Source organism: Brassica oleracea, chromosome C3 (assembly GCF_000695525.1).
Source record: "Brassica oleracea var. oleracea cultivar TO1000 chromosome C3, BOL, whole genome shotgun sequence".
Lineage (NCBI taxonomy): Eukaryota > Viridiplantae > Streptophyta > Magnoliopsida > Brassicales > Brassicaceae > Brassica > Brassica oleracea.
Window position 1 is genome coordinate 7038654 of NC_027750.1, and position 22227 is coordinate 7060880.

At 34.1% G+C, this 22227-nt stretch overlaps 4 protein-coding genes and 1 long non-coding RNA gene across 6 annotated transcripts in view; 2 read left to right on the forward strand and 3 right to left on the reverse strand.

Moving 5' to 3' along the window:
• LOC106329770 (probable receptor-like protein kinase At5g24010) overlaps positions 1 to 873 on the reverse strand; it is a 12789-nt gene extending 11916 nt beyond the window's left edge. Inside the window, exon 1 of the mRNA XM_013768413.1 lies at positions 798 to 873. Coding sequence (XP_013623867.1) covers positions 798 to 873 — 76 coding nt within the window. The remainder of the gene's footprint in view (positions 1 to 797) is intronic.
• A 456-nt stretch (positions 874 to 1329) lies between these two features.
• LOC106336014 lies at positions 1330 to 5546 on the forward strand. Its single transcript, XM_013774721.1, has 4 exons — positions 1330 to 1435; positions 2281 to 2502; positions 2917 to 3805; positions 3888 to 5546. The coding sequence occupies exons 2-4, from the start codon at positions 2327 to 2329 to the stop codon at positions 5094 to 5096; spliced, it is 2274 nt and encodes a 757-aa protein (XP_013630175.1). The 5' UTR covers positions 1330 to 1435; positions 2281 to 2326; the 3' UTR covers positions 5097 to 5546.
• Positions 5547 to 11465: 5919 nt separating this feature from the next.
• Positions 11466 to 15494, forward strand: LOC106335754. 2 transcript variants are annotated; one of them, XM_013774360.1, is made up of 4 exons: positions 11466 to 11569; positions 12266 to 12486; positions 12808 to 13789; positions 13867 to 15494. In XM_013774360.1, exons 2-4 carry the CDS (start codon positions 12359 to 12361, stop codon positions 15415 to 15417), a joined length of 2661 nt encoding a protein of 886 aa, XP_013629814.1. In that variant the 5' UTR covers positions 11466 to 11569; positions 12266 to 12358; the 3' UTR covers positions 15418 to 15494. The 2 variants fall into 2 exon arrangements, with proteins under 2 accessions (XP_013629814.1, XP_013629815.1); XM_013774361.1 differs by having other exon boundaries at positions 13870 to 15494.
• Positions 15495 to 15864: 370 nt separating this feature from the next.
• LOC106335755 lies at positions 15865 to 16910 on the reverse strand. Its single transcript, XR_001268765.1, has 4 exons — positions 16592 to 16910; positions 16353 to 16488; positions 16089 to 16240; positions 15865 to 15983 (listed from the first exon to the last, which is right to left on the reverse strand). It is a non-coding gene; the product is annotated as an uncharacterized LOC106335755 (long non-coding RNA).
• Positions 16911 to 18107: 1197 nt separating this feature from the next.
• LOC106329771 (zinc finger protein ZAT1-like) lies at positions 18108 to 19307 on the reverse strand. Its single transcript, XM_013768414.1, has one exon. The coding sequence runs from the start codon at positions 19305 to 19307 to the stop codon at positions 18108 to 18110; it is 1200 nt and encodes a 399-aa protein (XP_013623868.1).
• Between the last annotated feature and the right edge of the window lie 2920 nt (positions 19308 to 22227).

Sequence of the window (22227 nt, forward strand, 5' to 3'; positions counted from 1 at the left end):
ACGTGTTGTGTGCGAAGGGTTTTTAGACTGAATATTTCGTGTGTCTCTGTATATTATTACTCAATCAAAGTGTTCCCTTATATAGGGATTACAAGGAATAGGAAAAAGGAAATTATCCAAAACCTAATACAACATGAAATAGGAAAAGATCTAAAACAGATAAATGGAAACTTCCTAGATCTAAGGTCGGCCATAGGATAGGCCGACTCTCTCTCCTCAGCCACCGTCTCTCTCTCCTCTTGGACACGGTTGTGGTTGGGCCTGGTCGTGGCTGGGCCTGGTCGTGGCTGGAGAAGCCATCTCTTCTTGTCTTGGTTAATGGCAATCCACATTGTTCATAACAGATAACGATAACTCTGGGTGCTAATTAGTGCATCCCATAACAAAGAACAACTTATGAGGTGTATATCTCATAGTTTATACCTTATGGATCATGTAAAAGTTCTACTTGTTTTCAAATTAAGAGCTTGTGTGTTTTTGGTTTTTATAAAACAATATTTTGTTAGAATCAACACATAAATTTATATGGCTATAAAAAACATTATGACATTTGACTTGGGTATGTAAACGTGACAAAAAAATGTGACAATTGTCGTCATGATTCACTTACTCAAAGATCCAGCTATTCGGGTCACCAGGCATCACGAGTCACAAGCCAAGATCATGTAATCTCTATACTGAAAATATGATGAACATTCGTTTGTTCTACATGTAATTATAGGACCGGTTTATACCTCAAATTGTAATTGTTTCAAATTTCATGAATCTTAAACCGGCTCTTCCTGTTATGTTCTCACCTTGGTATACTTTCGACAATATATCATTTGCTGGTAATACCAAGAAAAACATAGTCTGAATGTCATGTGGAGCCATCGCCTAATGATGCATGTTCAAGAATCATCATTTGTTCATGAATTGTTTCGTCAATTTAAGTTAAATTTGATAAATATTGATATTCATATTTCGTAAGTTAAATTTGAAGAAAACATTTACATTTTGTATATAAAAAATGGTAGAGAAACCAGTTACTAAAACACACAATAAATTAAATATTGGCCTCTAGTGTTTCGTTCAGTTCAAGTTCAGAAGTGGACAATTTAAAACATATAAAAAAATAGTCAGGACCAATGCTTAAAACGATTATAAAATTCAAAACGGTTTAGGAATTTACACAGCTCATTTACAGACAGACCAAAGGAAAAGAGACGAGGAAACAAACAAAAATTATTTTCATTTTTCTACTTTAACGTTTTCATTTTCTAACTTTAGATTATTTTATTAAATACTGTGTATATTTATTACTTATTAGGGAACCTGATACCACTTTGATGTGTTAGTGCGTGGTTCTTGTTCATCTCTTTCTCTCTCTCTACGAAAATATTTTCTTCTGCCAAGAAAACCATTTTTGAAATAATCAATCCTTTAAATTCTAAAGGTTCGTGTGTATTTAGTGTTTTTAAAATCTCTGAACAAACTCTTTCTTCTTCAACCTCTATGTTTTGTTATTGTGCCACTGATTTACTGTTTCTTGTTCTCACTCTTTTGAATCTTTGTTGATTTTATTTCAAAGATCCAAACTTATATTCTTGGAAACATGTATGCATGTGTATGTATATATAGATCTCTATAGGTTTTGGTATTGCATGATTAACATTACTTTCTTGACAGTCTATAAAGGGTTTGGTTTTGTTTTGTTTCTTGATTTTTTTCCCCAGATTTCTTTTTAAATCTCATGTTTCTGTGTTTTCGTCTTCTTCTTTTATCCACAGGTAGTGTTCATTCTCTGGAACTGTGTTTTTAATGGTTTGATTATCTTCTTTCTGTCTTATTTTGTTTCTGTCAACAGTTTCTAAGAAGAAAAAAATTCAATGATCTTTGGTCTATAAGATCACCCAGATGCTTGTTTAAATTCATTCGTGGGGTTATCTACAGTCTGAATCTGTTCATCTGTTGTTGCGATGTCTTGAGTTTCATGTGATTCATTGCATAAAATAACACATTCCAATCAAACTGGAAACTGATTGTTTTAGGGAAATTGAAAATTTCTAGATTAAAAATTCATTCTTTTAACTGTTCATGTTTCTTTAGACCCCTCTAGATATTTCAAAATTTCGCCCACTAATCTTAATTTTATTCTCTGTTTTCTCTTCTTCACATGAAATAATAATAGTATTTTTTTCTTTCTAGAAATATCTTCTTAACTTTCCTCTTATGAGGTTTTCTTCAAACTCAAAGAATATATATTAAAAAAAAAAAAAACATTCCTTTCAACACTTGCAGGTTTTATACCCCCTCAGAAATTTGACATTATAAGTGATCTGATGTTATGAGGAATAGCAGAGAGGTGAATAGTAACAGTGGAAGGATCAAATGTTCTTCTTATCCATCATTATCTACTGATGAAGGACCTCCAAATAATCCATCATCTTCTTCCCATTTCTTGCATCTCAGCAAGCCTAGTGATGAGTTAGGTCAATCACATCTTTCCACTTTCTCCATCAGGTAATCTTAATAAGTTTTCTCTTTTTTTCTTTGATTTGTTTTATGAAGAAGAAGTCAACAGTTTCCTTCTTCACCATTGTTTTAGTTTTAGGCAAAGTCAAGTTTTCTTGATGAGTCTGATCATACTAGATAGATCTTTTCTTCCCATCCATTCAATATTCTTAATGGGTCAGATTCAATGCAAAGAAAAGAAAAAAAAATAACTTAATTTCTCTTTCACCTTCTGGGTGTTTGTGGAACTTAAATGATATTATTGAGTGTTGACTATTTCTTTTACTTTTCTTTGATCCATTGGTCCATACCATGTGAACTTTTGTTATGTCTTGTCTCTCAGAAGCTTTTCTGAACCTTTGTTTTTTCTGGTTGTTATGTACTCTACTAATTGAGACTTTGGTTTTCATGATGATTTTGCAGAGGTTATGCATTTAGTAACCGGACCAAAAACATTCAGAAAAGCTGGCCTTTCTCCTCAACAAGTCTGCAACTTTGTTTAAAACATGGCTTGAGTGATCCATTGCCACCTATTCAGCCTCTTGTTCCTATGATAAGCCATCCTCCTGAAGCTTCATCATCCAAGAAGCCTCATGTTGAAGCGACAAGCTGCAAGAGAAAGTTAAAAAGACTTGCCTCCAATGATCATGCATCAGCAGAGACTAAACAAGGCTTAGAGAATGGTTCAAAATCCAAAACACAAGTCACTATCCTCAACAAGACTCCTAGAAAGAAATGTGGATTAGTAGTGAAACCTGGAGCTTGTGTGGAAAAAGAAGATCAGGGTTGTCTCTTTTCAGCTTCTGATCAATCTATGGCTTTGAGAACTTGTCCCATCTGCAAAACCTTCTCGTCTGCTTCTAACACCACCTTGAATGCGCATATCGATCAGTGCCTGTTTGTTGACTTGGGAGAGCAGCCAGTTAGTAAGCCAAACAAGCCTAGGAGTAAGCCGCGGTTAAAGGTTAAAACGATGGTTGATATCTACGCTTCTGCAAAAGGATGCACACTAGAAGATCTTGATAGAAGAAATGGAACTAAGTGGGCTGTGATCTCTAGCTACTCTAACCGTGTCATTGTCTGTGATAATAATAAGTCTGAAGTTTCCAACAAAGAGAAGAAGCTTGATGAAGATGGTGATGCTGGCATTGGACCTGTTTACATTGATGCTAAGGGCCAAAAACTGAGGATTATATCTGAGGTTAAGGAGAAAGCTGCTGATCCATCAAGAGAGCATGAGAAGAAAACTGTTAGTGAAGGTAAACGGAGTTACAAAAGCTGTAAGAAAAGACTTGAAGGCAATGCTTCAGAGGTAACTTAATAGTAATTTATGCATACATTCTTGATTCTTGAAGTAAGATAAAGATTGTTTTAAAAAGTCACTTGTGTAACAGATACAAGAGTATAGAAGAGAGTGTTCTGAAGAATGTAGAGGCATGGAGACTCCAGGGACAAGTCAGCGTAGGAGGATGCTAAGAAAACATAGTCTTTCAAGGAATGAAAGTAAGAAAGGGAGGAGCATGTGTGATCAGCCATCTGAGAATGTGCATTCATTGTCAGAAGATCCTCTTGTGTTAAGAGGTCCAAGTCATGTGAGTACTGATTTATCCGAGGCAGTTAACAGTCAAAGCTGTGGGGATAGCCAAGTCTCTGGAAAGAGTACTAACTTTGCAGCTCCTAAACCAGTGGACAAAGGAGTTATGAAGTTAAAGAAAGCATGGAGGTTTGATGTTTCAGAGAATGAAGATGAAGATTCAGGGAGATGGGAGTCTGAGATGACTCAAGAACGTGAACTGGCTGATTGGGATGAGGATGAAGAAACAGATAAGGTGTTTCTGAGCTTGAGTCCTTCAACTAGTGGTGAAGACAATGATTATGAAAGCTGGAAAGAGACTGGTAATAATAAAGGAGACTGTGATATGTTGGAGAAAACAGATGACGTGGAGGTTGAATTTGAAAGCATGGTTTTAGAGAAAAGTGGTTTTGAAACTGAAGAAAGAGGAAGCTCATTCATGGAGGTTGATCCCATTCCTATTCCAGGACCTCCTGGATCATTTCTAGAGAGTCCTTGGGACATGGAAGCTGATGCAACTGCAGCTGAAAATCATGGAAACTTTTTCCAGGTCCAAACATCCTTTGATCAGCTTGATCTCGCCGACAGAAACTTGTCTGAATCACCTGTTTCAGCAGTTTCTAACTTTGCAGCTCCTGAAACACAGACGTTTAGTCTTCATAACATCATCACAACTGACAAGAGACCTTCTGGATTCAGTGCAAATGATCAGTCATGTTTTTGCCAGAGAAAGGAGAATGCTGGTGAAGATACAACATTTAGCCAACCACCACCACACATGATCCATCAAGATCTTTTGGGTAAGTCTGTTCCTTCAAACTCCGGTCCAGTGTTGCGGCTAATGGGAAAAGATTTGATGGTTATGAATCAAAGAGAAGAGACCTCACGTGGAGATTCAAGTCTAAAACCAACCTCTCAGTTTCAAGATGTCTCAAAGACACAACAAGTGTCTCCTCATGCCCATCATCATCGTCCTTTTGGTGGAAACGGTTTGTATTTAGACGCCAGTACAAGCTTTTACATTCCATGACAATACTGATCAACTCCAGCAAACTCATATTCTTGAAAGATCTTAAAGAAGTTATCTCTTCAACCATTCAACCTCAAGATTCCCTGATTCTCTAATAAAGAGGTTGAGAAGAATCTCAAGAGGCTGCTTTGAAGAAATGGTGAGATAACCTATAGAATATTGAGAAACTCCACCAAGGTAAATGTAAGTTATTATAATGTTATGGAACCGCATTTTGAATAAAAAGTATACATAACTTAAACATCATGATTCTTTCTTTCTATATAGATATTTATATATGTGGTTGAAATCATGTGAGGTAGTCAAGATCATGGTCACCGTCATGACATGCATTATGTGTACGCAATTCATTTTCTTTCGTCTCACTAATTCCTAATTATTTTAGATATAACCTGTTGAGTGTAATTAATGTCACATAAATTAGATGGGGAAATATTTGATGTATAGTATAAGAACTATTATGAGAGTTGCATTTCGTGATGATGAGCTGTTTTCTTGTTACAATCAATTTTATATAAAATAAGGAGAATATATTACTGAATAATGGATCTATAAATGTATAAAGTACAACCACAACGGCTATATATATTGCATGCGCATTTCCAAAATCATTTGTTCATTATCATATGCACTCCATGTCTTTCTTTTGTTTTAAATGTTAGTTTAGTTGATGTCCACATTTACCACATGTATGTATAATTTATGTACACATTTACGAATACGGAATATACATAATATTGCATATAGTGGCCGACCTAATATTGGAGATATGCTGAAGGCCTCAAAGAGTTTTAAAACTAACTTCTAGACGATTTTTGTCGACTCTTTACATTAACAAACTAGATATGAGATGAGATGGGCACTATTTTCTAATCTTGTTTGAAATCGGAACAACTACCTAATTGGTGACTTACAGATTTATTGCGAAGTATGAGCACTCTCTTGTGTATTCTAATGGTTACAAACAAATTAAAATTTTGCAGTTTATTTAAGTTTTTTTTTCTGAGAGATCAGACTCTCACATCAAAAGAGGTATATATGTCCACTCGTACTGAAATGCAATGTTGGAAAAGCCACTAACTCCTAAATTGTTATAACATGTTTTGTGAAAACATTTGACCGTTTTGGAAAAAGTTATTATCATGATTTTTTTAAAATAGAAAGACTAGTTGAAAGTAATTTCTCTTCAAGTTCACCCTAGGTAAAACCTCTCAGGCCCATTTCCCTATGCACGCCGCTTTGATGGATCTCATCCGCTTCAACTCCGCCGTTCAGCCTTCCTCCTCCTGAAGCAGATCTTCTCTTCCGCCATGCTCCTGATGATGAGTGCTCCTGCCCCGTCGCGTTTCAGGCCTCCTCCCGATCCACCACCGTGTAAGCTTTTTTGGTTTGAATCTCTCTCTCCCACCATTCCGCCGGACCCACCAGACCCTCCCGACGCTTCCTCTGTTCTCGCTCTGTTTCAATTCCTCAACGCCGCCGCCAGCCTTTCATCCCATGCGTTTCCCAAAATCCAAGATCTGTAGTCTCAAGTCGCATTCGCCAATTTTGACGAGTAAGATGAGAGGCGGAGACACTCATCACTTGTCTGTTGGTGTCTCATCTTTCGTCTCCGGGCGTCTATGTACTGCTGGATGCAGTTTGTTATACCACCGGCGCACGGTGTGGTCTCCTTTTCGATCATGTCCTGATGTTCTCTTCAAGGTTTGCCTCTGCGCTTCACTCTCGGTTCATTATTCTGTTGAATGGTATGAAACACGGGTTGTATGGGAGGCACTGGATATGTGGATCCTGGTCTTAATTTGTGATGTTCCGATGGAGTCTTTCTCCTTAGGTTCTACTCTTGTGCTCGTTAGTAGCATCTATATGGCCTTAGTGCCAATCTCTACTGCAGTATGCAGTTTGTTTCTTGTGTTCAATCTGGCTCTTTGTGCTATGTTGGTGTGTGTTTCTTCTTGGTGGCAGATTGAAGAAACACTATCTATGATATTCCTTCTGTTGAAGCCGGTTGAGACGAGTACTTTTCTCTTGGGTGTCTCCTGCCTGGAGCAGTCTATTTTTCCAATATTTCCTCATGTATGGAGCGAATTGGATGAACAAGCATTGCTGGTATTGCAAGGATTTTCCTCCCAGCTAGTGCATTTCTCTGCCTTTGAGGCAGTGATTGTGACCCTTTGAGTTACACTGGATGCAATTTGTCAAAAAGCCTATGAAATTGTTGTTATGCAGTTTTTATGGTTTTCTTTTGTAAGTTGTTTTTTTAAGCTATCTCTTTATTATTCAGTCAGTTTGTTTGTCTGTTTGGCTTACTATGGCCTTGTTGTATACTCTTGTAATGGAGTTTAAACTCGTTTCAGTATAATGGAAGTATGGTTTGATCAAAAAAAAAAAAAAAAAAGACTAGTTGAAAGTTTTGTCAACATGTAAAAGCATTTATATTTGACGGAAGAAAATAACCTGTCTCTTGTTTGATAGATTTTAATTTTTGTAGCAAGTCCAAATATAACGTCATATTAGTGCATGCCTAAACTTGACAGATTGCACATTAGTGCATGCCTTAGGCTGATTTTAGATTAGGCGCCGACAGATATTAATGAATATTAAGTTGTTATCTAACTGAGAGAAATTCGATCGACATGAGCGATAGTATGTAATAGACTATATTTTTGAACAAATGTAACAATACATTTCTAAAACGTGGTCATTTAATTAAACAAAAATAACAACTAACGAAGTAGACAGACAGCATCTAACTGTGTCAACTGTCAAGGGATTAATTAGACAATAATACGCTAAAAATTGGATTAATTGTACACAAATTGATCCTTTTCGTAATAATGGATGACTAACTATTATAGGAAATAGTTAATCACTAGTCTTACGAAATCAAAATATACAAATACAAACAATCAAATCCATAAAGTGCAAGGTTTTGAATTTTGATATTTATCTAGCTTATTTTGATAATCATCTAGCTTATTGTAATAAATTATATGCGTCTCAATATGTTTTAAAGAAAAAATAAAAAATTAATTTGTGCATAGTTAATTATAAAACCATCTACTTTTTTGTATAAACAGAAAATTCCGATATCTCTATATAATACATATATTTAAACATATCTTTTAGTTAAAGTACATTAAACATATCTATAAAAATAAATTAAGAACTAACAATCTTGTACGAATGCATCAGTCGTATAAAAAAATAATATTTCATAGTTAATACTCAATGTTACAATTGCTATAAAGAAAAGATTGCTTTATTTTTGACAAAACGGAAGGCGAGAGATATCACGGCGTATTATTTTATTTTCATTTATGTGGATGTTATTTAAAGCGGGCCTACTTAGCCAGATATTTTATTTTGGCGTGAAGATCGTAAATTAAACAACGAAATGTTGGCTTTGGTCCTTCAATTAGTATCTTTACACGATTAGAAATAATTATTGTTCTAAGCATATTTAAAAGCACCACTTAATAATTAGTACAGGACTTTAGTATAATATTTGGTGCGCAATTCGTTGCCATTAAGTTAAACTTATATATTCGCATGGCCTTGTGTTAGTACTTATGTTAAGCCATTATGTTAGTAATTGACCGATTAATTAAATTGTGATAAACTTATATATTCGAATAAAAAAAAACAATAGATGAAATATAATAATACTCCTGAGGTGTCCGGAAATGCCTAAATCAAACATTGAGGTGCGACGGGGAGCTGTTTCCATGTGTGGTACGGAGGTCTTAAATCCTGGCATGATGATGTTTACATATAGGTTTTGATTCATATATATGAAGTTTTGCGATCTTTTCTTTCTAGATTTCTTACACCGATGCTTGCTTAATTACTTTGTCACATGTGCATGAGACCGGATGGACTTGTTCCAAACAAAAACGGAAAATGTAATTGGTCTTCTTCGTCGCAATGGAAATAAGTTTTTTTTTTAAACATATTTACATCGATGGCACTACAGAAGGCCATATTCTGAGATGTTATAATGCGTTTTCGTCCATGAATGAATGTGATTATCAATTCAGTAAAAAAAGAAAAGAATGTGATTATCATCATGTTCATACAATATGAAGGTACCATATGAGCTAGATACTCCTACGTATATTGATTAGAACTGAATTTAAGAGCAACGTCTTCTCGCACACAACGCAGTTCTTTTATCCAACATGAACTTCAGCATAGCTAAAGAAGTATATATATTGAGATCACGCCAAGCATAGATATGGACATAGATATTGATCATACATATATATGGATTTTGGATATATGTACTGTGACAAGTCAGTCGTATACGGTATGGATGAAATAATTTGAAAGATTATGCACATGCATGCATGCATGACACTACGAATTGGTCTAATTAATCTCCTTCTGTCCACATCGTATCGACATATCAACTATTTTGTATACACCACTTTTGCATTATTCATTCTTTTAGTATATTATGCGTTTTCCCCATGTCTGCTTTAATTTTCGAATTTATCAAAATTCAAAGTTTATATTTCAGATCCGTTGAAGATGATGTATATAAATAACTAAATTAATTTGCATATCCTCCAAAAGTTTATTCGAGTTTGAAAATATAAATAGGGTTAAACAATAGAAAAACTTTGGAGGTGAAAAATAAGGGAATCAATCCCATACAAAAAAGGAGTAAAGTTTTTTTTCTGTCTTGGAGTAACGTTTATTTAATAAGATCGTATACTAATAATGTACACGCGTGTAGAAGTGTGTCTATAAGGTTAAGTGAGGTATCTAAGCGCGCGTGTGGGCGGGCGTTTGTACATCTTTCGGAATAAGATTTCATCGACGTACAAATGAATTCGTTTTTGGTTAAAAGTAAAAATATTGAAAATAAATAAAACTAATAATTTAAAGAGAGTGGAGGAACAATGGCCCCAAGATTTTTTTTTTAAGATTGACGTGATTGCGACGTGTCGCTTGCTTGTCTGCTTGGTGGGTCCACATCCATTGTTCCTTGTAAAATTCATCTGAACCTCACATGTTTATTTACGTTATTTCTCTTTTTGATATTTTTAGTTGGATCTGTAATTTAAATTTATTTACGTAATAGCTCACATGTTTTTAACAATTTAAAGAATGTATTATGAATTTTATCTATTTACTGAAATTCCTCTCTATAAAACTATAGACTTTGGTTATCGGTATTAGAAAATCACATCAAATATTTTAATTCATAAACACAAAAGAAAAACAGAAAATTACCACAAATACAACATTCATATACCATTTTTTAAGTTTACACTAACCAATTTTACCTTAACTTTTAATGAAAGATAAAAGAAATTTATATTAATCTAGACTTAGAATTTAGAATTGAAGGGTGAGTATGGTTTTTGGAATGTGAAATTTAAGAGTCTAATAAAAATATAAATAAATACTCTAAAAAAAACTAAAATAATTTAAAAATAGTTTCAAACATAATTTTCGATTTTCAAAAAGAAAATTTGAAGAAAAAAATTTGAAAAAAAGTTCGTAAAAAAATTCGAATTTGAAAAAGTATAATTCGAAAACATAAAAAAATAAATTTTAATAATTTTATTTATTTATTTAAATAATTATTTATTAGGTTACAAGATTTTTTTGCCACTTAATGAAGAATGTATTTTTGAAAATATCTCTAATGGTACCATGAAAATAGTAAATATGAAATTCCCAAAAAAAAAATCATGTAGCAAAAGATTTGTTGTATTTCTAGTTTTCTACTAATCATCGTCTAAACAAATGAATAATTTTGGAATATATTGATTTAAGTTTATAAGACAATACATCTAATAACCAGAAACTGTAACTTCAAATACAGTCAAATTAGATAATAGAAGAAAACAAAAATATTTCCAAATTCATAACAAATAACCTTACTTTCTATTAAGGATTTCAAATATCAGATTTCTTATTGCATATATGATATCTATCTTTGTTTTAGTTTTTCTCTGCCTCAGATCTTAATTACAGTTTTAGGAATGTGGAGACGAGGTTATAATTTAGATGAAGTGCCTTGGTAATGCTTCTTTCACATGGAAAGCCAACACACTAAATATTTAAAAATTACATTTCTCAGAATAAGAGAATGCATAGTTTTTTTTTTAAAATGTATAGTAATTTAATAACTTAAAATTTAGCTATACCAAATCTATACAACAGAAAATAATAAAATAAGATGGTGGAGTGTGATAATAATTGAAGTTACTGTGGACACTTTTATTTATTTATCTCCTCTTGCCCTCATTTTTTTTAAAAAAAAATCCGTTTTTCAAATCTAGTGATTTTTTTTATTAAAAAAACGGATTAGTTAGACATATGTGGACTTTATATGGAACACCAAAAAAATCATTTTAGTGCTTGGTTCTTCTCTCTTTCTCCATCTCTTTCATCGATGCTATCATTCTCTCTCTAAAAAACCATTTTCTTCCTTTTGCCAAGAAAACCCATCCAAGGTTTGTAAATCGTTTCTCCAAAAATTTCATCCTTGTTCTTGGTCTAAAGTTTGTGAATCTGGTGTGTCCTTCTTTTTTTCCTTTTGATCTTCTGTTCTTCTATCCAACTTTAAGATCCCAAATCTTGAAATGTTTTAAGATGTATATGTATGTATAGATTTATGAGTAAAGATTAGATTTGTTCCTTTTACTTCAACTAGATCTATTTGTAGTCATCCTTTTTGTTTAGCTGATCAAGATACTTCCCCATGTCTTGATTTTCCTTTGATTTAATGCTCTCATAAACTTTTGTTTCATGAAAAGACCATATGAGTTCTTAACTTTGATCCAATCTATATATTTTGGTAACTTCTTTTTTATTTGTAAAAACTTCTTCATACTATGGATGTGTTACTTCACTTTATCTTCTTATGATCGCTTCAACATACAATAAGCTCAGGAATTAGATTGGTAACTGAAACTTTTTTTCTGAGAAATAAAGAAATCAGGGTCTTTTTGCGTGCGAATAATTGTTTTTTTTTTTTGTGATTACACTTCATCAAATCGTTACATATATACACTTCAAAATATACCAACTAATCCTAACATATGTTTCACATGAAATAACGTTCACTTTTTTCCTCTTCTGGGTTTCTTGGAATCATAAATCTCAAGAACAGTACAGTTTCATAATCTTAATTTACGTGTTGTGTGTAGATCGGACATAACTGGAGATGATAAAAGAAGATCTAGTGTTATGCTGAACTATCTGGGAAGCGAAGAGGCAGATAGTAACAGTGGAAGAATCAAATGTTCTTGTCCACTGAGAACCCACCACATGACCCACTTTCATCTTCTTCTCCTCCTTCCAGTTTCTTACATCTCACCACTTCTTCACATGAGTTAGGTCAAACCCATCTCCAAAACTTCTCCATCAGGTAAATTAAAAACTTAATACTTTTTTTTTATTCTCTGAAAGTCTATTTTCTTTTCTGGGTTTCTTCGCCAATATGGTTTTCCCCCAGACAAAAAAAAAAAGTCTCTTGATTTCGTGATGGGTCAGTTTCAAATGATCAAAAGTGTAGACCTTTCTTCCTTCTTCCTTATGGTAACTAATGGGTCAGTTTCAAATGATCATAAGCTAGAGCTCATCCTCATACCTAGATCAAAAGTTTTGACCTTTCTTCCTTCTTCCTTAGCTTTTGAGACTTTGGAAGTAACTAACGTCGTTATATATATATATGCTTTGATGCATGCAGAGATTACGCGTATAGCAACAGGAAGAACAACATCAAGAACAACTGGCCATTTTCTCCTAAAAGTCTCCAACTTTGTTCAACTCATGGCGTAACTGATCCTTTGCCACCGTTTGAGACAACGGCTAGTTTATCGTCAGGGAAGCAGATCGTATCTCATGTCCATATAGGAAGTGGTTCGGCTAAACTTGGGCTAAAAGGAGGTTGTAGCCAATCAAGGGTCATCAAGAATGGTTATGGTACGAGCACAAGTGTTTTGAAGTCTAAGGTAGAGACGATAGTAGTAGCTGGTACAAGTAATAACAACAAGAACAGTAAAAAGTGTGGACGAGGAGGAGGAATGGTGAAATCCAAAGAAGATACTTGTGGTGGTGGCCTTGTGATGACGACAACGTGTCCTATTTGCAAAACCTTCTCGTCAGCTTCCAACACTACTTTGAATGCTCACATCGATCAGTGTCTGTCTCTTGATTCAGAACTGCCACCGGTTAGTAGTAGTAAGCCAAACAAGCCTAGAGTTGATTCAGCCGTGCCACCTGTTAGTACTAAGCAAAACAAGCTTAGAGCTAAGCCACAGATGAAAGTTAAAACGATGGTTGATATTTATGCGTCTGCTAAAAGATGCACATTAGAAGATCTTGACAAGAGAAATGGAACTACGTGGGCGTCGGTTTTGAGTCATTCGAATCAAGTTGTTGCTGATAAGAGTGAAGTGTCCAAGAAGCGGAAAGTTCCACCTGTGGGCGTTGGTCCGGTTTATATCGATGCCAAGGGTCAAAAACTGCGGATTCTAACAGAGTTCAGCGAGAAGAAGACTTGTATTACTACTCCGTTGAGAGAGCAGCATGAGGGTGGTAGTAGTGAAAAGAAGAGTTCAAGCCAAGGTAGTAAAGAAAACAGTAAAAGCTTGAGGAAGAGACGACTGGGAAAGAAACATTACAAGTATCTTAAACTAACCAATCTCAAAGCCAATAATACATCAGAGGTAATAATAACATTAGTTTCTGTATCTTTTGTTTTTGTAGTGTGGTTCATGAAATAACAGTACACTACTTTGTACAGCAGGTACCAGAGTATCAAAGAGTGTTTTGTGGAGAAGGTAACAGCAAGGGTCATCGTAGAATCTATAACCAGCGGATGTTATCAAAACGTGGTCTGGTTTCAAAGAGGCTAAATGAGAAAGGACATAAACTTTATGATTTGCGGGATCAGCCATCTGAGGATGAGGATGATGATTCATGGTCAGGAGGAGAGCGTCTTGTGTTGAGAGGTACTGATTCATCCCCTTTCAAGAAACAGAAGGAAGTATCTGGAAGGAATAAGGCTATGTTTGGGAGTAAAGGAGCTCAAAGTCGTTCATTTAGAGTTCAGATGAGTGAAAAGGAGGAGACATCACTTGCAGTAGCTCGTTTAGACACTCTCCAGTTGAAGAAGAGACTTGCTTCGATTCAAAAAGACAAGTATCCACTTGGAAAGAATGTCAGCGAGGTTTCTCATCGTGCAACTAGCATGAGAAAGGTGTCCCCACCATTCGTAGCAAATGGCTGGAGACGACTATCTCTGCCTGTGGAGCTAAAGAAAGCTCGGCAGGAAGAAGAAGAAGCTGGAAAATGGGAATCTGAAATGACAAAAGAACGTGAACTCTCAGATGACGACGAAGAAAGTAGTGATGAGGAGGATGAAGATAATAGCAACAACAACAACAGTAGAGCCAATGTGTTGGACAAAAGCAATGATGCTACACCTAGCGAGAGAGCAATGTATTATTACTCTGAAGAAGTTGAGGAAATGATTTACGAGCAAACCACTTGTGATGAAGATGTGAGGTTTGAATCTGAGGTGAGAGGAAAAGGAAGCTTGTTTGTAGAGGTTGATACCATTCCGATTCCGGGACCTCCTGGCTCATTTCTACCTAGTCCCAGGGACATGTGCTTTGATGAGAATCTTGGAAACTCGTCGGTTATCACAAGCCAGTTCCATTCTTTCGACAGAAACTCATCTGAATCACCTGTTTCAAACTTCGCAGCTGGTAAGTTGAGTTTTTGTGTTCCATCTCATCCTGAGACAAGTACTATTGACAAGACAGAACCACCTCCAAGACTTGGAAGCAACGATCACGAGTCTTGTTGTTGTTGCCAGAGAAAAGATAGAATCTCTGAGGGGATGGCTTTGAATCACCAAACATCTGATCTACTGCAGAGAAGAGGTGCTGCTTATTCGTCACGTTTGGATACAACAAATCATCCGTTTGAGGAGTCACCATACATGATCCAGCAAGACTTAGATCTTCAGAGTAAATTCTCCAGCAGAGCTGTTGTTGTGCCTCCAAGTCCTAACCCGGTTTTGCGGTTGATGGGAAAAGATTTGATGGTCATGAACCAAGGAGAAGCAGACACGGTTCGGGATAGCTTAAAACCAACCACGCAGTTTCTTGATTCTCATCCTTGCGCTGGAACCGGCTTATACTTCAACACAGGTCTCTATTTAAGAAACGGTTTCGAACCAACACATCATCAACCACAGACACCACAATCACAATCACAGACACAAACACAAGCTTCACCATTCAGAAACAGTTTTGATGATCATGTAAGGTACTTTTCTCCGAGCTAGTCAATGTAAGAGTTTCGGCCTTTGTGTAGTTATGGACCTTACGGTTTACATAAAGAAAAGCAGACACTTGAAAAGCACAAACACTCACTCTGTAGAAGATAAAAGTAACTTTAAGCTTTGAGAAGCTCAACAAATAAACTTGTAACTTTATATTTAAGGTTTGGCCATTGTGGTAAGAACAACATGATTCTTCCACAAACTTTGACTGTGAATTCAGATTTTTTTTTCAAATATAGAGGGGAAATGTCAAAGATAAAACTAATTTAAATATAAATTAAGTAAAGGCTCCTTGAGCAAAAAAAAAAAACAATACAAAGTATTCACTTTAGTTTCGGGTTTAGATAAGTATCGAGCAAAAACACTATCAAGATCCAAAAAATTCAGTTTGTCTTTCCATGTGCAGTTTTCGGACCTCGTTTGCAATCTGAATACAGTACTAGTGAGCATCTTGAGAGTCTCTGGGAGTAATAACATCTGTGATCACTCCACAGGAAGAGAAATCGTGTCTCTTGAGATCACTTTCACTCTGCATTATCTTATAGCGCATAATGCCAATGCCATACCAGCTGCAAACAAAAATAATAATTGCATATTAGTATATATCATCAACACAAGCAACAACAACAACAACATATATATATATATCTTTTGAGGAAGAAAAGTCAACTTACAATGTTTTGTCATACTTAAGTTTCTTCTATAAGAGCCAATTGCTTGGGAGTAAGCTCTGTGGATGGTCTTGTAGTTGAAACCACCTTAACAGCAAGATTCCATCCACTCAATTCACTTCCATTAAGTTGCAACGCCTTGTCTTCACCTCCATCTCCGACAATACAGATAAAAACACGGCTTGAGGTTTTTTGAATCGCAAGAGACGAGATTACGCCACATGATTTGAAGTGATCATATTGGTGTATATAGGTTTAAATAGATACCGGTTATCTCGGTTTAGTGGTTTGGTTAGATTAGTTGGTTTATTCTCAACTGTAAAGCTAACTATATTCACAAAGGGCATCGCAGATTTCAATGTCAGGAAGCCAAGTGTCGTATCCGGTAACACATATCTTAACCCTAACAGAAAGAAAGAAAGAAGACCAAATATTAAAATCAACAAAAACAATCAACAACACATCTTAAATTACAGAGAGAGAGAGAGAGCATCTGACTAACTTACCAGAGATTTTTCTTAGCATCATCCTCCGAGGCCTTCGCAGATTCCGCATGAGGCTCGCCCTGACCCTGAAATTACAAACAGATCAGATCCGATTTCAGTTTCAATTTTCAATTTCAAATTCATTCAGAAACAAGATCAAAGCTCAAACACAAGGTAGGGAGAATGAAGAAGAAGATTGCTACGTACATCTTTTTTCCATTTTTTAATTTTTTTTAGCAATATACGAAAACAAATTACATTTGTATAAAACATACTCCAAAGTATATCAGTTTTTACCGTTTTATGGGAAAGAAACATCAGCAAGTCTCCTCTATGGCATTGATACGTACACCATTACCATTATGCTCTACATTATAATTCAAACAATTGTGAGAAAAACATTTAAAAAAACATTTACTAAATACTAATGTTTTTCGAATGCTCTCTGGTCAATGCTTTCATATGAAACTTTTAAAAGAGCATTTGCATTTATAATTTATAAAATTAAGAAAAATATATAATTAAGTAATTTATTTTATTTAATAATATCATAAAATTATTTTTATATCTAGAAAATAAAATTTTGATTTCCAAAATTAATTTACAATAAAAATATTTTTTCAAAAATAGTATTTCACATTTAAAATATAATTTAATATATTTTAAATGTGACAATTTATTTTTAGAATAGATATTTTAATTATAAAATTTATTTTAAAATAATTTTGATATAAACATAATTTTTAAATTATTAAATAAAATAAATTAGTTATATATCTTTTTAGTTTTATATGTTAATATATTTATATATATATATATATAGTAGAAATATATTCATTAAAATAAATATATTATATATTATATACTAATTTTTATTATAATTTAAAATAATATATTCATACTGCTCTACCAATCATCCTATTAAACAGTTTATACTGTTGCTGCTAATGCTAATGCTAATGCTAATGCTCTGCCAATAAAGGTTGTCAAACAAATTTGTTGGTCTTAGTGTTTAACTTGTATCAATAGCTGTAAAAAAAGATCTTCCATTGGTTATCTGAAGAAGCAAAAACCAAAGCTGAGAAATGATATACAAAACCATTGTGTAGAGATCACAGAGATCCAAGAAGTGAAAGGTTTCTAGTAGAGAGTGCTTAAAACCACTTCATGTCTTCTTCTACAGTTAGGCTTGATGTTTATGCTGTTCAATTTTCAGTTAATTTCCAGTGGAAGAGATTGTTGTACCCACATGAATTTTGTTCTTTAGTTTGATATTGCAATTACACGCAATGAGTTATACGGTTAATCATCCATTATTCACAAAATAAAAGAAACATCTGATTACACACTATTTATGGAGAGACTATCTGTTTGAAAAGAAGAAAAATAAGAAAGATGAGTAACATAGTTTACTTCATGGAACTTTGGTCAAAAAGACTCTACCAAATTACATTGAAAACCAAACACCAAGAAACTAAAATTAGAACCAAAAATTTCCCTCTATACCATTACCATATATATACGTTTCTTAGAATCCTTACTCTTCGTTAGGTGGCAGCTCATTCAAGTCAAACTCAAATTTCTTCACCTCTTGCACTGTCTCTGTTACTTGATGAGAAGAACCTGCTGCTGGAGCGGTTGGATCAGCGGTTGCAGCTTCACTAGAAACTGGTCCAGTCCAATGGCGTCTCTTATGACCTCCAAGAGCTTGACCTGTTGGGAAACTTTTGTGACAAATGTCACAAACGTGATCTCCATTATTGCTACGGCTTAAAGATGTGTTTGATGCTTGAGCACTAGCTAAACCGGTTATCATTGCTTCGGTTCCAAGTAATGAAGCTTCCCTGTTTGCCCTAGCGTGATGATTCTCCAAAATTTTGGCCTTGTTGTGACTTGCTCTATGACCTCCTAAAGCTTGATAAGAAGTAAACGACTTGTTGCAAGTCACACACACGTGCTTCTCACGTGCACCACCACCTTCCTCAGCTGCAGCAGCAACATCCCCAAGCTGATGATGATGATCATGAGTAGATGATGATGATACTTTCTCTATCTCAGGTAACCTTCTCTTCTTCTTCTTCATATCTTCGGCAGAGTGTGAATCACAAGTCTCAACAACATCGAGATTAACAGCTTCCGCAGTAGTAGCTAAGAGCATTAGATCCTTAGCATCAATATTATCTGATTCATCAATCTGATCCTTTGCATCAATGTTATCATAACCATCATCATCATCATCATGATCCGAGCTTGTAAACTCACCAACATGATGATCATCAGTAGAGAGTGTAGAAGAGGATGAATTACCAAGTGGATGAGGAGGAGAAGGAGGCAAAACTCCTTTCCATGCTCTGTCTGGATGAAACCTCATGTGTCCATATAAAGCCTTCCTTGATGTAAACTTCTTATGGCAAACACTACAATCAATTTCGGATTCACCAGACTTGTTCTGATTTTCGAGCACATGAATTCTTTTATGACCTCCTAAAGCCTTACCAGACATAAACTGTTTACCACATTCAGAACACATATGCTTCTTCTCTTCTTCTTCTTCCACATCTCCTTCTAGATCTATACTGTTAGCTCTATCATCATTATCTTCTTCTTCTTCTTCCCTTAGACTGATACTTTTAGGTTCTTTCTCATCATCTTCAGCTTGATCTTTTTCTATGTCTTTTCTCTTTTCAACTATGAATCCAAGTGAGGATCCACAGTCGTCTTTGTAACACTGTTCCATTGCTTTCGAAGCTTGAACCCACCCAAAAAAGCTAAGCTCAGAATCTCTCACAGCTCTCTTAAACTCCACAAGTCGGATGTGATTGCAAAAACGCTTGGGACCAATAAAGTTAATATTTAACCCTAATATTTGAAGACGAGTGTGTACTAATTAGAATTTAAAGATAAGTAGTGAAATACTGAAAACTTTTTTTATGTATTTTCTTATCTCTTGATAAAAACCCTTTGAATCACAGTCAAAGATTTTCTTTTGATGCAAGGATATCTCAAATTAAAAATAAAACCAAATAAATGAAAATCCAAATACAGACTTGATATAGGGTTGTTATTGCCTTATTGGTTTGTGTATTTTAATAGATTTGTAAATTCAAACCAAATTTAATGTTATTGGTTCCATAATTTTAAATATATATGTAAATTCGGTGTTAGTGATTCTATGATTTTAAAATAAATTTAAAATACAAACTAAATCTAGTGTTATTGGTTCTATAATTTTTAAAATATAATTTAAAATCATGTGTTATTCAATAATAATGATTTGTTTAAGGATTTGATTTGAAATGAGATTTTAATGGATTTATAAGATCAAAATACAAATATTGAGTTAAACCTTTTTATTCGGTTTGATTTGTATTATTAGTTCCATTCCATAATCACCATCCACATTCACCCAAACCAACTTCGATATTCTTGATTTCTATAATCACCAGTTTATATCATATGTTTCCACGTCAAAAAAAAATATTTTTCTATTTTTCCCTATTTTATAAAGAATTTCCCCAGGAATTTTTTTTATGATGAAAAAGATTTTGAAGAAAATAATAATGATAAAAACATTATTATAGCCCAAAATAAGCAAAGAGAGCATGACAATCAATTGAGAAACGACGACAACAAACATGTGGAGAGATTCTAGATGTTATGAGAATAACATATGACATATGAAAATGAAAGATAAAAATGAAAACACATGTTTTTTATATTTCTTAATTTTATTATAAACTAAAATTATTATTAATCCACTTCGTTGATTTACAATAATCCATTGATTTGATTTTGAAGTGCATCTGATTTATTTTAAAATTGACTTGTCTGATTTTAGAATCTTTGGATTTACCAAAAATTATCAAATCCAAACCAGATTTCTAAATTTTCTAAATCCAAAACCAATATCCCCACTTAATTGACATAAATTGCAATTTTTACAACAAAACGAAACTAATCAGCTATTAATATTTTCTAATTCATAAGTTCAGACAAATATGATGTTTTTGTTCCAAATAGTGAACTTAGTTTTATTGTCAAAACACTTTTTCATTTGTAAATTAGGATAACTCAATCAATCATAAATGTAACAGCCAAAAATAGGTAATATTACTGAATCAAAGTATGTAAACTTAATATGTGTTTAGTGTATTTTCACAATTAAATATGGGGTCGTGAGATTTGTTTCAGATTTGATCCTACTTGTTGAGTTTGAACAATTTCTGCATTTTTGAATAAGTGGGTCTTTTATTCACTTATATCATTACTCTTAAAGATAAGTGTTATTTAGTTTTACATTCTTTAACCGACTTAATAATTGATTTAGTGTTTCTGAAAATATATGAAAAGTTCAAATGATTTATGAAAAATAATTGTTTATTAAAAAGATGCTAAATTCACATTCGTTACTCTTAAAGATTGTTTATGAAAAATTCAAATGATTTAGTATGTATTTGTTAAATAATTTTCTTTTGCATAATTTATTTTGGTAGTTATCTAACTATCCAACTTTTATGAAAATCATAAATACTAATGAAGTTGAGAATTAGCTAACAAGAGATTAGTAAAAGTATCACTCTTACTAGTCATTCAATTTAAACTTAAAATAACTAGAACGATAAAATAAAATTGGAAGTTCTATGTCATGAAAAAATCTTCCTTACAATCAATGTTTAACAACTTGTTAAATCCATTTAAATTGCACTAGAAAAAAGGAAAAATGAAAAAAAATTGAATCTAAACAAAACACATCAAATTTAGACCTAGAGCAATCCCTAAGTGTGGATTCTCTGGAAAATGTACATTTTAAAAAGCATAACACATCAAACTAAACAAAAGAACAACTTCTAAATCGTATTGAATCTCTATTTGTCGATATGAGATTATGAAACCTAACATGTTGATATCTTGCATATTTACATTGTTTTAATTATCTTTTCTTGTGCACATTGGTCTTTTGGAATAGCATTTACACATGTTTAGGTTGCATTTCCATGCATAAGTCCTTGTCAGGTGTTGGAGAGAGTTTCATGATGAACTCTGTGCCCCAAGGAGTGTTTTGATGCCCAAAGAATGTAGATGAGTCGTTGAAGGATCCTAGCGGCCAGGCGTAGCAGCAAATGCTGGTCGCTACAGAAGATATAGCAGAAAACCTGAGGCACCCAAGTACCATAGCGGGAGTGTGTAGCGGGCTAGAGAGACCGCTAGTATTGAAGCGCTGTTTTGAAGATCAATACAAAAATTTGTAGAGGTTTGAAGATCATTTATTAAGCCAAACTATACAGATATGACCAATAAGCAAATAATTTGGGTTTGACAAAAAAAAAGCAAATAATTTGAGTCAGAGAACCACGGTCACAAATTTTTACACCAACCGAAACACCCATGTCCACTCGGCTCATTGGCCTTAGACTAATTACCAAAAGTGTAATCTTCAAAGAGTTAAGTACCTCAGGGTAATAACCTTCACGAGGTCGTTATGCGTTCAAGAATTCTAGCGGCCACACGTAGCGGGCAAGACAAGTCGCTACAGGCGTAGCAACCTCCGGTAGCGACCTTTTCTAGTCACTACGGAGAAAAATATCTATGTTTTTGTGGGTTAACCAAGGTTTGTTGGGTTAACCCAGCTCGTTTTTAGACATCTATAAACACCTTTA

Excerpts from the sequence above, each read along its gene's own strand:
- LOC106335754 (XM_013774360.1), top strand. The coding sequence starts at position 12,359 with ATGTTCTTGTCCACTGAGAACCCACCACATGACCCACTTTCATCTTCT. Across the intron at positions 12,487-12,807 it reads CTCCAAAACTTCTCCATCAG|AGATTACGCGTATAGCAACA; the intron begins GTAAATTAAAAA and ends TGATGCATGCAG. Across the intron at positions 13,790-13,866 it reads AAGCCAATAATACATCAGAG|CAGGTACCAGAGTATCAAAG; the intron begins GTAATAATAACA and ends TACTTTGTACAG.
- LOC106329771 (XM_013768414.1), bottom strand. The coding sequence starts at position 19,307 with ATGGAACAGTGTTACAAAGACGACTGTGGATCCTCACTTGGATTCATA.
- LOC106336014 (XM_013774721.1), top strand. The coding sequence starts at position 2,327 with ATGAGGAATAGCAGAGAGGTGAATAGTAACAGTGGAAGGATCAAATGT. Across the intron at positions 2,503-2,916 it reads CTTTCCACTTTCTCCATCAG|AGGTTATGCATTTAGTAACC; the intron begins GTAATCTTAATA and ends ATGATTTTGCAG. Across the intron at positions 3,806-3,887 it reads TTGAAGGCAATGCTTCAGAG|ATACAAGAGTATAGAAGAGA; the intron begins GTAACTTAATAG and ends CTTGTGTAACAG.